We start from the raw sequence: 15,270 nt of genomic DNA, 5'->3' as shown, positions 1-15,270 counted from the left end.
ATTTGAAGTACCACCGGAGCACCCAGGTATGGTGACAGCTATACAAGTAGGCTATAGCTCACACGAGAAGGAGCCTGCTGGTCTTTACTTGCCATTGACATTCTGTGCCCAGTGCCTGAAGGTAGAGGTGGAGAGCTGGAGCCACTGTCATCTCCCCAGTGCTGGACGTCAGAGACAGGGCTATGCTGGGAATCAGAGCTTTCTGAAGCTCTGGATAGGAAACTGGCTTTGCAGCTACCTGGGTGAGCCCCTCTCTCTGCTGAGTCAAAACACTCTCTCATGCTGTCCTTACTGGTCTTGCGGTGAGTAGTCAGGTCTATTGAGGACCTGGTTAGGTTGCAAAGACTCTGGGGCTGCTCCCCAGGACGTAGTGTACAGGAAGGGCAATTTGCAAAATTGCACTGCTGTGGTCTAGAAAGAATGTCCCCCCTGCTGAAGGAAGAGTCTGGGTGCTGTCCGTGGTGCTGATGTTTGCACTGTTGAAAGTGCTGGACACAACAATCCTGGGGACAAACAGAGCTGAATTGGAACACTCTGTGATGTTGATCCCTCCTGGACCAGTTCTTTTTACCAGGTGGAGGTGCTCCCTCAGTCTGGTTGGGCTGATTGGGTTGCCAAGGTGGTTTATGCTCTGTATTATCAATCCCAATTACTTGTTGCTCTGGCCAGATGTGTTGAACAGGCTGGAACAAAGGAATGCTCTCATGCAGTAAAGAGTGAGCTACACAGGGCTGGGTCACTGAATTTCTATTTGAGTGGCCAGGTCCCCTTTCAGTCTCCCTGCTAGAACCTCCATATAATGCCTTCATGATTTTCCTGATTCCCAGGTGAAATATTTCCAAAATGTTAAGGAACAAGGAGATAGCTGCTATGCTGTGCATGAACAACATGAAAATGGTTTTCTCTGTGGGCCTAGACACAAAGCAGTCCACTAAATTGGGGCAAGGAAATTGACTGCATTTGTAAAGTGGGTGCATTTGGAACCCATAGAGAATATACTGCCCTACCATGAACCCTACTTCCAATACAGATCTGGTCAAGATATGCAGTACATAAGTACGTAGCAGGCATCCTTTCAGGGGTGCCTTGTGTACCTTCCTCTGTTCCTCTAATCTCCTCAGTTCCCTCTCTATTCTTTGGTACTCCTCCTGGTCAAGCTCAGGTTCCTCCAGCTGGGCTCGAAGTTGTACTTTCTTCCTCTGCCTCTCCTTTTCAAAGGCCCTGAGTCTATAAAGTGCATGGCCCATGTATACCAGAGAGGGAGAAGATACAAAGATGATCTGTAAAACCCAGTACCTGATCAAAGAAATGGGAAAAGCATCATCATAACATATGTTGTTGCAGCCAGGCTGTTGGGTGTTACAGGTAAATGCTGACTGTTCGTCATCCCAGACATCCTCTGCTGCCACTCCAAGCACCAGCATCCGGAATATGAACAGGATGGTCAGCCAGATCTTCCCCACTAGGGTTGAATGGAAGTGTACTTCCTCCAGAATGCTGCCCAACAAGTTCCAGTCTCCCATTTTCAAATACTTGTGTCTGCAACACACATAAATTCACAGAATAACAGTACACTCAGAGAGGCAGTATGCTACAGTGGAAAAGTACAATGATGGGTCAAGATTTTCATAGTCTCTGTAACGATTGGAATGACGCCACCTGCTGGATACTTACTGTAGAAGAGTTCTGCCCATGAAGCAAAGGTCTTTGAGGGCAAGACCAGGAGTCTTTTCTTTGGCGGGGAGGAAGTGACGCAGACTAGTGGGAGGAGGAAGGAAGAGACTGGCGCTGACTCTGGGTCTCTTTCCTGAGGACGCTGGCGGAGAAGGGAGCTAGAAATGTGCTCTCCCTTTAATAGATAGGAATCTAGGCCTTTCTCTCTCTCTTTACCAAATTCTTATTCTCCTTAATAAATGCTTAAAAGTCTAACTCTTGCTAAAGCTTGTAATTGATTGGCGACCACTCATTAGATATTTTAGACAGACTAGCAAGAATTTTAGCCCTTAACATCTCAAATATTAGATAGGATGTTAAGGTTTGTTCTAGTTCTAATATTTTTGTGATTCCTGATTAATGAAACAAACTATTTGCCAGATGGAGTTATATGTCATTATAGAACTCTTCAAAAAGGAGAATTATTGGAAAATTTATTTCTACAAGTATTTTGGCATTGAAGGTTCTCTGAAATCTATTCCAATATGTCTTTTCAGATTTCATCTCCTGTTATTCTCCATCATGAACCCTGATCTTTAGCTATACTAGTAAATTTGCTGTGCCTTCTAAATATACCTAGTTCTGCACTATTGATCACTAAATTCTCAACTTTTCATGCCTTCATTTTCAGAATCCTGCCCATTCTTCAAGGAGTTTAATTCCCATCTCCTCAGTGAAGTCTTCCCTGACCACCTCCCAGCTGATGGCTCACACTCCCCTGACATTATTAACTGTGGTCAACATCCCTCATTTTAAAAATTATTGTATACTAACTCATATAATTAGTTATCTTTTTATCTGTGTGTCTAGTCTCTCCAACTAAAGTATAGGTTAAGGGCAAATTGTCATTCTTCTTTGTATCCTCCATGGGACCTAATGCAGTGTTTTGTACTTACTAGGCACCAGCCAAATATTATTGATTGATTTTCCCCTTCATCCGTGAGCCCCACCATTTGGTTGCATAATTAACATATTCATTAATCAGGAGGGGAGGAAATATAATATGAAAAGGCTAATGCTACTAGGAAATAGAAAAGAGTTTGGATAGTTGGAGGGACAATGGTCTACATGCCTATAACTTGGGTTGTATTGTTGGAGTCATGTTTTATTCTTTACTCTGATTTATTCTCTCCCCCCCACCCAACCATGCCCAAAAAGAAGATTAGGGTGCTGGTCACAACTTTGCCACTAACTGTCTCTGTGACCATAAATAAGCAAGCCATTCCACTTTTCTGAGTTTCAATTTCCCCATCTGTAAAATGAAGAGATTGGACTAAATGAAGGTCCCTCATGCCCATCAGATTAGCAGTACAGATATTGTAAGCATATGAAGTCACCAAAAGGAACAATAGACATAAGATTGGGTCGATGGAGATGTTTTAGTAATGGAAGCTGTGGAAGATTCATTGGCTCATTCCACAGAGATAGGAACATTCTGTGTTTCTTTAGAAAAATTAGGAATCTTGGGGGCAGCTAAGTGGTGCAGTAGATAAAGCACTGGCCCTGGATTCAGGAGGACTTGAGTTCAAATCTGACCTCAGATACTTAGCACTTACTAGCTGTGTGACCCTAGGCAAGTCACTTAACCCTCAATGCCCTGCAAAACAAACAAGCAAACAAAAAACAAAAACAAAGATATAGCATCCGGAATGAGAAAGGTCATAGTCCTGCTGTATTCTGAAGTGCTGTGCTCAGTTCTGGGCACTATATTTTAGGACAGACATTGACAAATGGGAATATTTCCAAAGGAATGGGACCAGGATGGTGCAGGGAATGGAAACAACACCATACAAAGATCATTTTTCAGGAGTTCTTAATCTGGACTCTGTGGATTTATATTTTTAACAGTGTGATACTTGTTTTGATATAATTGATTTCCTTTAAAATCATATGTATTTTCAGGGGCAGCTAGGTGGTGCAGTGGATAAAGCACTGGTCCTGGATTTAAGAGGATCTGAGTTCAAATCTGGACTCAGACACTTGACACTTACTAGCTGTGTGACCCTGGGCAAGTCACTTAACCCTCATTGACAGATAGATAGATAGATAGATAGATAGATAGATAGATAGATAGATAGATAGATAGATGGATGGATGGATGAATAAATTAATAAGTAAATGAATGAATGAATAAGTAAAAATCATATGAATTTTGTTTAATCCATTTAAAGTGCTATTCTGAGAATGGGTCCGTAGACTTCATTGGACTGACCAAGGAATCCATAACACACACACGCAGAGGTTAAGAACCTTTAAAGGAACCAGAGATGTTTTGACTGGAGAAGAAATTACTTAAGGAAGGATGTTATAGTTGTCCTTAACTATTTGTAGGGTTGTCATATGGAAGGGGGAACAGGCTTGTTCTGCTTGCTCTCTCAAGGCAGAATTAGACTCTCTGCATGGAAGTTGCAGAGGGATGGACTCAAACTTAATCTAAAGTAAACTTCCCAAACAATTGGTGCTGTCCCAAAGCAGAAGGAGCTCTTTCTAGAAGTGATGTGACTAACTCTGCAGGAGATTGTTCAAGCACAGACTAGACCATCGCTTGTAGGGGATGTTGTAGAGAGGATTTCTATTCAGGTACAGGTTGAACTCCATAACCTCTGAGGTTCCTTCCAGCTCTGAGACTCTGAAATTTCCAAGGGGGAAAATATATAACCCATAGGAAAGTTTTTCTATGCTCTCTGAAGTCAAAGGAATGTAAACCATTATCTTTATAGACAAGTATAATAAGAAAAGGATTCAAAAGGAAGAGATAGTGGGGAAGCAGGAAAGAAAATCACAAAGGAAGCCAGGAGTTATAAACATAAATGGGAGGATCAAGGTACCTCCTTTCTTTCCTTGAAAATATATAGAGGGCAGCAAGGTGGTACGGTGGATAGAGCACCGGCCCTGGAGTCAGGAGGACCTGAGTTCAGATCCGGCCTCAGACACTTAACACTTACTAGCTGTGTGACCCTGGGCAAGTCACTTAACCCCCATTGCCTCCCTAAAAAAAATATATATATATATAAAATTTTTTTCTTTCTTTTTTCTTGGTCTTTTTTTGGGAACACAGCCAATGCAGAAATTTGCATTTCATAACTATTTGTAGTGGGTTTTGGTTTTTGTAACAGGTTTTGTTTTTCTTGTCTTCTCAGAGGCTGAGGGAGGGGGTAGAGGAAGAGAATTTGGAACTAAAAAAAAAAAGGTGGGTTTTTTTAATTAACTTTTTTTTGGAGGGGCAATGAGGGTTAAGTGACTTGCCCAGGGTCACACAGCTAGTAATTGTCAAGTGTCTGAGGTCAGATTTGAACTCAGGTCCGCCTGAATCCAAGGCCAGTGCTTTATCCATTGCGCCACCTAGCTACCCCCAAAAAATTAACTTTTAAAAAAGAATGAATATTGTCTAAGCCGTTCCATTTTTCCAAGAAGTCTTGAGAAAGGAGAGCTGTTAATTTTTTAATAAATGAAGGATCTCTAACTAGAAAAAAAAAAAGAAAATGTACAAGTACTACATTCTACCTGATTAAATGAAAGAAGGTAAAGTAGCTCTTCCCTTCCATAAATCCAATGAGGGATCATAGGATCATAGATTTAGATATGGAAGGGACCTCAGTGGTCACCTAGTCTAATCTTTTTCATTTTACAGATGAGGAAACTGAGATCCAGAGAGGCTATGTGACTATGTGTAATGGAGATCCATGGTTCCATATGTAATCCTTTTTTCTGTTCTTTGTATTATATTTGGTAATGTATATTGTGTGTGTGTGTGTGTGTGTGTGTGTGTGTGTGGTTTTGCGGGTCAGTGGGGGTTAAGTGACTTGCCCAAGGTCACACAGCTAGTAAGTGTCAGGTGTCTGAGGTCGGAATTGAACTCGGGTACTCCTGAATCCAGGGCCGGTGCTTTATCCACTGCGCCACCTAGCTGCCCCCGGTAATGTATATTTTTGTTAATATTTGTCAAGTTCAGGGGGCAGCTAGGTGGCGCAGTGGATAAAGCACCGGCCCTGGATTCAGGAGTACCTGAGTTCAATTCCGACCTCAGACACCTGACACTTACTAGCTGTGTGACCTTGGGCAAGTCACTTAACCCCCACTGCCCCACCAAAAAAAATTAAAAATAAAAATAAATTATCAAGTTCAGAAATAATTTTTTAAAAACCAGAAAAAAATTTTAAAGAAAAATATTACCAATCTCAGTGTCAGAAGATCTGAAATTGAGTCCCTCATAGGATTCTTTCTAGCTGTTAGCCCAGGCAGTCACTTAGCCTTTCAAATTCTCATTTTCCTCAACTGCAAAATGCAATTCATAATACCTCCATCTCTCAGAGTTGTTGTGAAGACAGAGCTCTAGAAACTTTAAGTAACATGTAAATTATGAGTTATTATTATTAAAATCATCTCTGGTTACATTTTTAATGTTCAATGGTGCAACTGAGGTTAAGGATTTGATTGGTGCTATAATTTATTAGATGCGACCCTGCCTTCTGAGTTTTTATGCCCTCTCCCCCTCACCAATAAAGACATATTCATTTAGAAAGTCCTGGTCCTTTGGACCTTGTAGGATAATTACTTTATGTGCTTGGTTGGTTTTTGTTTTTGTTTTTAATTCACTCTTTGATTTATCTTCAGAGTGACAGGGCACATTCATTTAGGGAAAAAAATTAACATTTATTTTTAGTTTTTGTTGGTAGATACATTTTGTTTTCACACAACAAACACTTCCCAGAAAATACTCAAACTACAAAATACAGTCCCCAAAAGGATAGTTTATGAGTTATTAATGAAAGGAAGGCTATGTCTTTTACCTTTCATAGCTTGATACTAACATTGATGACTATAATAGACTAGAAGTTTGCTGCCTCTGTATGGTGACTTTTTTTTACACTGTTGTAGTAATTGTGTCTATGTTCTTTTGGCTCTTTAAAAGATTTTATTATTGCCTTTTTTAAAACACCACAATCATTTCCCCTTAGCCAATCTTTCCTTGGAATAAAGAAAAACATTTAAGTGATACCCACCAACAGAGACCTTGTGTGATGGTGCATAGCAAATTACATGTCCACAGTATTCACCTCTCTATTAAGAGAAGAGTCATACATTGATGATGAGCATGGTGATCAATGGCTGTGTGTTTCTTTTTGCTACTATACTGGAAGGACATTTTTCAGGATAAGCCTGCTCAATATATTTCCTCCCCAGTTCAACTGATGAAATAACAAAAGGAGCAAGTAACAGAGACAACCAAGGTGTTTCCTAATGTCTTAAACAAAGTGTATTTTCAGAATGTGAAGTTTTCTCTGATGGAAGTAGAAAATGACTTGCCATTGGCTAGACTAAGATTAACCATGCCCCCCACAGACTTTAAAAAGCCATCCAGTCAGCTGTGGAGACAGATGAAATAGGAAAGCTTTGTGGCCTGGCAGCAAAAAGAAGAGCTTCATATGGAGGAAGAACCTGACTTTTTTTTTTTCCTGGGCAATGAGGGTTAAGTGACTTGCCCAGGGTCACACATCTAGTAAGTGTCAAGTGTCTGAGGCCAGATTTGAACTCAGGTCCTCCTGAATCCAGGGCTGGTGCTTTATCCACTGTGCCACCTAGTTGCCCCAGAACCTGACTCTTGACAGGGAGTTGATCTTTTTCTTTCTCCTTGTACCTCTCGCTACCATTGGGCTGCTCTCTTCCTCTCTTCATCTCCCATCATCTATGGTATCTTCTAGTGGAGCTTTTCACCTAATAGGAGATACTACACCCATAGAGTCAAGGAGAAAATCAATGAAGAACACTTTGAGAAGTGTGACCCCTGGCAGCAGAGAAGAACCAGCTGTGGATTCAAGAAAGAATTAACCTTGGCATCTAGGAGGCAAGTTGCAGAGAGGAACAGCCCAGAGCCCAGAACAACCTGCCCATCAGAGTCACTGCACCTAGTGGGAAGTAACATGAGGACGCCATGAGAAGACAAAGGACTCTGGAGTCCTTCGGTGCCTGAGAAATGAGTTACCTTGGCTACATGTACAGGGAACCTGTGTTCCCTACACATATGCCTTACCACCAGTGTACTCCAGGTAGCCCACTTCTTTCCCCAATGCTGTATTTGTGGGAGAGTGTACTGAAGGAATGTTTTGTATCCACTATTCTTCCAATGTATTCTTAGTAACTGTTTTTGACTTGAACTGTGTCTTCTAGCTGACTATTAAAAGTAAAAATACAAATCGGGCCTTGTGAGCTAGAGCTTTAGAAGCTCAGACCCATGGAATATCTTGAACCTAAGTAGCTAGTAATCACTCCCTGTTTAGATTCAACCTAAGTTCCAAATTAGGAAAGTGGTCCAGAGCAGGTGCTACACTACTAGCCAAAAATATTATTTAAAACACTTTCTGATTGTGTGTGTGTATTTGGCTGGGGGGGGGGGGCAATGGGGGTTAAGTGATTTGCCCAGGGTCACACAGCTAGTATGTATCAAGTGTCTGAGGCCAGATTTGAACTCAGGTCCTCCTGAATCCAGAGCCGGTGCTTTATCCACCTAACTGCCACCCCCCCTCCAATTATATTTTTAAATTAAAATTCCAACCAATTCCAACCATTCTGGAAAGCAGTGAGCAATTCTGAGAGAAAAGTTACTGAACTTCATACCTTTTAACCAAGGAATTGCACTGCTGGGCTTGTATCCCAAGGAAGTCAAAGACAAAAGGAAAAGTCCTATATATGCCAAAACATAAATAGCTGCACTTTTGTGGTAGGAAAAAGCTAGAAACAAAGTTGGCAGTCCTCAATCAGGAAATGGTCAAACAAATCATGGTAGATGAACGTAATGGAATATTGCTGCATCAATAGGAAAAGATGTCTATGAAAAATTCAGAGACCTGGTAGAACTTATGATCTGATGCCTGGCAAAATTAAGAAGAATCAAGAGTATGTTAACAATTAAAAAGGAAAAAAACATGGGGGGGGGGACAGCTAGGTGGTGCAGTAGATAAAGCACCAGCCCTGGATTCAGGAGGACCTGAGTTCAAATCCGGCCTCAGACACTTGACACTTACTAGCTGTGTAACCCTGGGCAAGTCACTTAACCCCCACTGCCCCGCAAAAACAAAAACAAAACATGGAAAGACATAAGAACTCTGATAAGCAATGGCCAATCATGATTTCAGTGGTTTGACAATGAAGCCTACCTCTCTCTTCTCACTGGAAAATAAGATATAAGTTGTCAGACATGGCCACTGTGTTGATTTGTTTTGCTTGGCTGAATTGTGTTGCAAGAAATAGTTTTAGGATACAGAGAAGGTTGGTGAGGCAGAAGTCATTGGGTAGTAATAGTGATATGAAAAAGAACATCAATAAAATACTTTTTTAAACAGCAAACAGAATGAGTGCCCATTGTTTAGGGAATGTTTCCATATATAAGGGTTTATGAAAGTTACTGAACCTTACCAAACAATGAGTATGAGGAATTCAAAGAAACAGAGGAAGAATTGTAAGAACTGACACAAAATGAAAAAAGCAGAGTTAGGAGAACATCATACATAATTATCAAATATAACTAAAAACACCATGAGGAGGCAACTGAACTGTGAATAGATGCAAGGGCTAATATTGAGTACAGAGTTCAGATGAACATGGATACTGAAGACATCAGCTGCAGACACATACAGTTACTATGCTGATCTGTTTTGTCTGACTTTTATTTTGTTACAGGTGAAGATTCTGGGGATGGAGGTAGGAAAGATATAGGAAAATGATGGAAATGTAAAAAGCATACAGCCATTCATTTTTCAAAATGGACCATTTGAAATAAACCCTATCCCAAAGTGCTTTAAAAAACCTCTCCTTACTCTTAAACAAATATCATTGTTTAATACTTGTTTAATCAGTGCTGTTTGATAAATATTTAATCAATTAAGCATTATACCTGTTTAAGCTATACTGATTCATGTGCCACTTGTTCCAAAATTGTGCTCATTTCTGCTCCTTCCCTCCACTCTCGCAAAGTTCCCCACACAAATTAATTCATTCTTCTTTCTGGGCATTTTAAATACAATTTCATCTTTCCAAAGTACGGGGTCTGTCCCCACTTTCTCCTAAGTGAGGAAGTCCATTTGCCAGTTACTTACCTCGTGGGACAAGAAGCATCTTTCAAGCTCTTAGGACATCATGGTTTGATTATGTTTGCGCAGATCAGTGTTTGGCCTCACAAGTTCTCTCTGAAATTCTTGAGTTTGGAAGAACAAAGCCATCAAGACAATACAGGAAGGAACTAGCAATGATTCTAAGAACCTGGCTAGCAGGAATATTGAATACCCAGTGCCAGTACAAAAGCAGTCTGACCAGACGGTCACAGGGCACCCAGCCAGAACAGTCACATCTATTTTGCGAAGTGAAGTCTAACCCAACCACCCCCTAAGGCTTTGCATGTCCTTTGGAAACTTCAACTGTCCTGTTAATTGTTTCTTTATAGACAAAGGACCAAGGCCACTGCAGGCCAATCCCATGTGGACAATTATATTTACTGAAACAAATGAGGAACTTCTCTATCTATTGGTGTAATCAGGATGCTGATTTAGATTATATGATTTTTCTTATGGTCCATTAGTTTCCACAGAAATCAATGCACAAAGATCAATGGGTCATGTCCGATTTCATAGGCAGCTGCACTGTACTAATTGTACATCTGTTAACTGAGACTTTCTGAGGATGAACCAACAGGCATAAAGCTGGGTCAAAATGAACTTAAGTGAAACTCTCACTCAAGGGGTTCTTGCTCATCATTTCTTGTCTTTTGAAACAAAACGTACATTGATGAGAAAGAAATCAACATGATGATGATTAAGGAACTTCTACAGAAGATCTCCTGCTGTACCATCTTTGTTTGCAAGACACACCGCTGAGAAAGTAAATCTACTAGTAAAAACACTGAGGGCTTTCTTTCTTCAACGGAATAATCATAGAGATATTTGGTACTAAAATAATAATTCTCACTGTGAGGAAATGGGGAATGGTCTCCTCTCAGTAAGGATATAAAAGTCACCATAGAAATTAAACTCCTCCAGACCTGTTGGAGGAAAAAGGTCTCAGTCCCCCTCCTTCCCCTCCAGCAAACAAGATCACATGGTTCAAGGAGCCCTGAGCTGGTCTCAATTAGGTCCTCTCCTGGGCTGTGTCCATATAAGGGAAGACTGAAGAAATGTCCCTGTGTCACCTCCCCCATTGGCTGAGAACCCAAAGAATAATTATGAAAATTAGGGTTAGGAATACTGCATTCCAGGGGCAGCTAGGTGGCGCAGTAGATAGAGCACCGGTCCTGGAGTCAGGAGGACCTGAGTTCAAATCCGGCCTCAGACACTTAACACCTCACCAAAAAAAAAAAAAAAAAAAAGGAATACTGCATTCCAGTTAGCTAGTTTTTGCACATAGATTGTAACCCTTGAGTAATAGGACCAGTGATGAAAAAGGGGAGGGTCCATTTGTGTTAGGGACTAGGGGTTAAAACAGGGCCTGTGAGCCCCCATTCTTGGCACCCACCAGCTGCACACTGGGTGACCATTTTTTTGAGAATGACAATAAATGAGCCTTTGACACATCACCGCCACTGAGTTCCAGAGAATTATTGAATAGGAGTCATTTTCCTCACACTCACTTACCCTACCACCTGTCCCAACTCTTTTTTTTTTTATGAGATATTTTATTTTTTCCATTACATGTAAAGATAGTTCTCAACTTTTGTTTATACATGCTTTACAATTTCAGATTTTTCTCCCTCCCTCCCCTCCCTCCCCCCCTCCCCTAGACAGCAGGTAATCTGATATAGGTTATATCTATATATCTCTATACATATACATATAGATATATATATATACACACACATATATATACACATAATAACATTAATCCTATTTCTGCATTAATCCTGTTACAAGAGAAAGAATCAGAGCAGTGATGCAAAACCTCAAAATAGAAAAAAAAAAACAACAGCACCCAAAACAAAAGAAATAATGTGGTTCAATCAGCATCTATACTCCACAGTTCTTTCTTTCTTTTTTTTTTCTTGGATTTGGAGATCCTCTTCTATCATGAGTTCCCCGGAACTCTTCTGTACCATTGCATTGGTGAGAAGAATATAGTCCATCACAGTAGATCAACACTCAATGTTGATGATACTGTGTACAATGTTCTTCTGGTTCTGCTCATCTCACTCATCATCAGCTCACGTAAGACCCTCCAGGTTTCTCTGAACTCTTCCTGCTCATCATTTCTTACAGCACAATAGTATTCCATTGTATTCATATACCACAACTTGTCCAGCCATTCCCCAATTGATGTGTCCCAACTCTTTTTAAATTTTTTTTGGTGAGGCAATTGGGGTTAAGTGACTTGCCCAAGGTCACACAGCTAGTGTCAAGTGTCTGAGGCCGGATTTGAACTCAAGTCCTCCTGAATCCAGGGCTGGTGCTTTATCCACTGCACCACCTAGCTGCCCCCCCAACTCATATTTACAGATGAAGGTACTCTGTGGGTACCCACACCTAAAACTTTAACTCATGAAGCCCTAGTTATGAGTTCATTTTCTATATTCACCTAAAGGACACAATTAAGACACAGCACTTTGCATGGCACCTGGCACAGTAGGCATTTAATGTCGATTGATTGATTAAATTAGCTCAAAGGCTGAATTAGCACAGTATGAAAAGTAGTAATAAGACATCTTCCCCATAAACCTAGGAGCCACTCATCCATAAATATACCCAACATCAGCAGGAAGAACTGACATGCCTATGTGAAGTACAAAGGTTCCCACTTAGGGGAAAAATTTAGGTCAGGTAGGAGAAGGGACAATTCACAACTCCACACCTTTAGGGCTGGGAGCCAATAATGTTCTTGCATTCCTCCAGCCAGTCTTGGTCTTGGAGTATCCAACAGGTGCTGCTGTTTCACTGGTCACTGGCTAAAGTCCACTTCTTAGCTGAAATGATACAGGGGAAAGAACACAGGATTTGGAGGGGGAGGATCTAGGGGAATCAGTAGGGCAAAGTGGAAAGTGATGGATTGGGGGTCTGTGGGCCTACTTTCAAATCCTGGTTCTGCCACTTAGTACCTATGATGTGGGATAGAATTTAGGGTCAAATTGATCATGAGTCATCCCAAAAGATTTACAAGACTCAGTGACTCAGTTTCCCAAGTTTTATTGCAATACTGTGAGTGACCACAGGGAGAGAACCAGAAAAGGTATCTCTCGAATAGTGAAAGAAAAGACAGTTATATTTATAGTATGGATAAACTGATTATCAGTCTCATTATAATAATCTCCACCTTGGGGAAGTACAGGGGAGGGCTTATCCTAATTTGGAGTTCCTGGGGTCCTAAGCCAATCCCGAGGCGGGTACCTTTTTCTGTGGAGGTGTGTTTTGGGGGTTTACACATCATAAGGTGAATCTGGGGACAAATTTGGCCTTTTCTGCGCATGTCTCTTCCTGGTTCCCATGCTTGGTTTCAAAACATCTTCATTTATCATTTATTCCTAGTTTGAGTTTCTATAGCCTGTCAATGTATCATTGTTATAGTCTTGGGCCTCATGGCCTCTCCCCCTCTGTTCCCATTATGGGTTCTGATTTCTGTGGGTATGAGATCCTAGCATCCTGACTTGTAAGTTATCCATTAGCTAGGGTCTGAATTCCTCTTAGATCTTATATCTGAGTTAGAGCTTGGGTCTTGGGTTTTTCTATTAACCCTTTTTTGCTTCCTACATCACTGATGTGACAGTGATCAAGTAACCTCGAAGGCCCTCAGTTTCCTCATTTGTAAAATGAGGGAGTGGGACTAAGATGATCTCTAAGGTCCCTTCCCATTCTACACGCACGATTCTATGACCCTATGAAATCCTTAAGGGTTGTGTACTCCAAGTAGGATGCTGTGCATGAAGGAAATGCATCGGAGAATCAATCTCTCTCTCTGTCTCTGTGTCTCTATCTATATCTCTGTCTCTCTCCCTTCCTCCCTCCCTCTCCCCAAAGCCTAGTGCCTTAGAACTCCAGAACTCAGGAACTCTTAAACTTGGAGGCAAAAAAAGGTTAAGAGACAAACCTAAGACCAGGATGCTAGGTTATCATACCCACAGTGATCAGTATCCATAACAGGACCCAGGTCATATAACAATAAGACACAAGACAGGGTATAGAAATTCTAATGAAAAATGAAGATGTTTTGAAACTACCAGAAAGAGGCACACAGAAAAGGCCAAATTTTCCCCCAGATTCACCTCATGACGTGTAAACCCCCAAAACACACCTCCACTGAAAAAGGTACCTGCCTCGGGGGTTGGCTTAGGACCCCAATAACTCCAAATTAGGATAAACCCTCCCCTGTACCTCCCAAAGGTGGAGAATATTAAAATGAGTAGGACAGGCACTCCCTTGTACCTCCCCAAGGTGGGGATTATTATAATGAGACTGATAAACAATTTATCCATACTACAAATATAACTGTCTTTTCTTTCACTATTCGAGAGATACCTTTCCACTATTCTAGTTCTCTCCCTGTGGTCACCCACAGTATTGCAATAAAACTTGGGAAACTGAGTCACTGAGTCTTGTAATTCTTTTGGGACGACTCAAGATCAATTTGACCCTAATTTCAGCCCACATCAAACTCAGGCAACTCTCAAACAATGATGGTGTCCCAGAGATCTTCCTTCTCTGCTGAAGGCTAAGTTCTGGGATCGTGCACACTAGGAAATTCAGAATCTGCCCCCTCTACCGCCCCACCCCGATCCCCTTCCCTTGAATTGCCTCTTCAGGCTGCATGCAAGGATATGGCTCCTATAGTCACATGCTTCTGCTGCAAGACACCATTGTCGGGGGCAGCTAGATGGCGCAGTGGTTAAAGCACCAGCCCTGGATTCAGGCGTACCTGAGTTCAAATCCGACCTCAGACACTTGACACTTACTAGCTGTGTGACCATGGGCAAGTCACTTAACCCCCATTGCCTAAAAAAAAAAAAAAAAAAAAGACACCATTGTCAGTGGGGGAAGGAGAATAATGTCCTCCCCACCTCCACCCCACTGCACTCTGGGAGGTACAAAAAAAAAGCAAGTCCTCTACAGCTCCTAACTTCCCGAAGAGTTTCATCCTTTCTCCAGAGCTCTTATCTTGATTCTAGACCAGGATCAGTATTCCCATTTTTAAACTTTCAGTCTCTTTTGTTTGCCAAGGTAAATGAATGGACAAAGACAAGTGACTGAGGCAATCCATATCGGTAAGCAAATCTATGTTGTTGCTGTTGTTTAGTTTCATACTGTTTCAGCCATGTCCGACTCTTCGTGACCCCCTTTGGGGTTTTCTTGGCAAAAATACTGGACTGATTTGCCATTTCCTCTCCAGCTCATTTTACAGATGAAGAAACAGGCAAAAAACAGACTTAGCCAGGGTCACAGCTAGTAAGCATTTGAAATCAGGTCTGAACTCGGGTTCTCCTTACTACTGGTCTGGATCTACCACCTAGCACTTCAGAGCAGATTCCTGACATTCATATGCAAATAGAACTCATCAAGCAGACTGGGAAACTAGTGATTAGAGGCAGACATC

The 15,270-nt window shown here is 41.3% G+C and overlaps 1 protein-coding gene across 1 annotated transcript; it reads right to left on the bottom strand.

Annotated features, from left to right (window-relative positions):
• Nucleotides 1-38: 38 nt before the first annotated feature.
• Nucleotides 39-1,523, bottom strand: GJA10 (gap junction protein alpha 10). The gene has a single exon (XM_043964328.1). It carries the CDS (start codon nt 1,521-1,523, stop codon nt 39-41), a length of 1,485 nt encoding a protein of 494 aa, XP_043820263.1.
• Between the last annotated feature and the right edge of the window lie 13,747 nt (nt 1,524-15,270).

This window comes from Dromiciops gliroides, chromosome 4 (genome assembly GCF_019393635.1).
Source record: "Dromiciops gliroides isolate mDroGli1 chromosome 4, mDroGli1.pri, whole genome shotgun sequence".
Taxonomy (NCBI): domain Eukaryota; kingdom Metazoa; phylum Chordata; class Mammalia; order Microbiotheria; family Microbiotheriidae; genus Dromiciops; species Dromiciops gliroides.
This window is presented reverse-complemented; position numbering and strand designations above follow the sequence as displayed.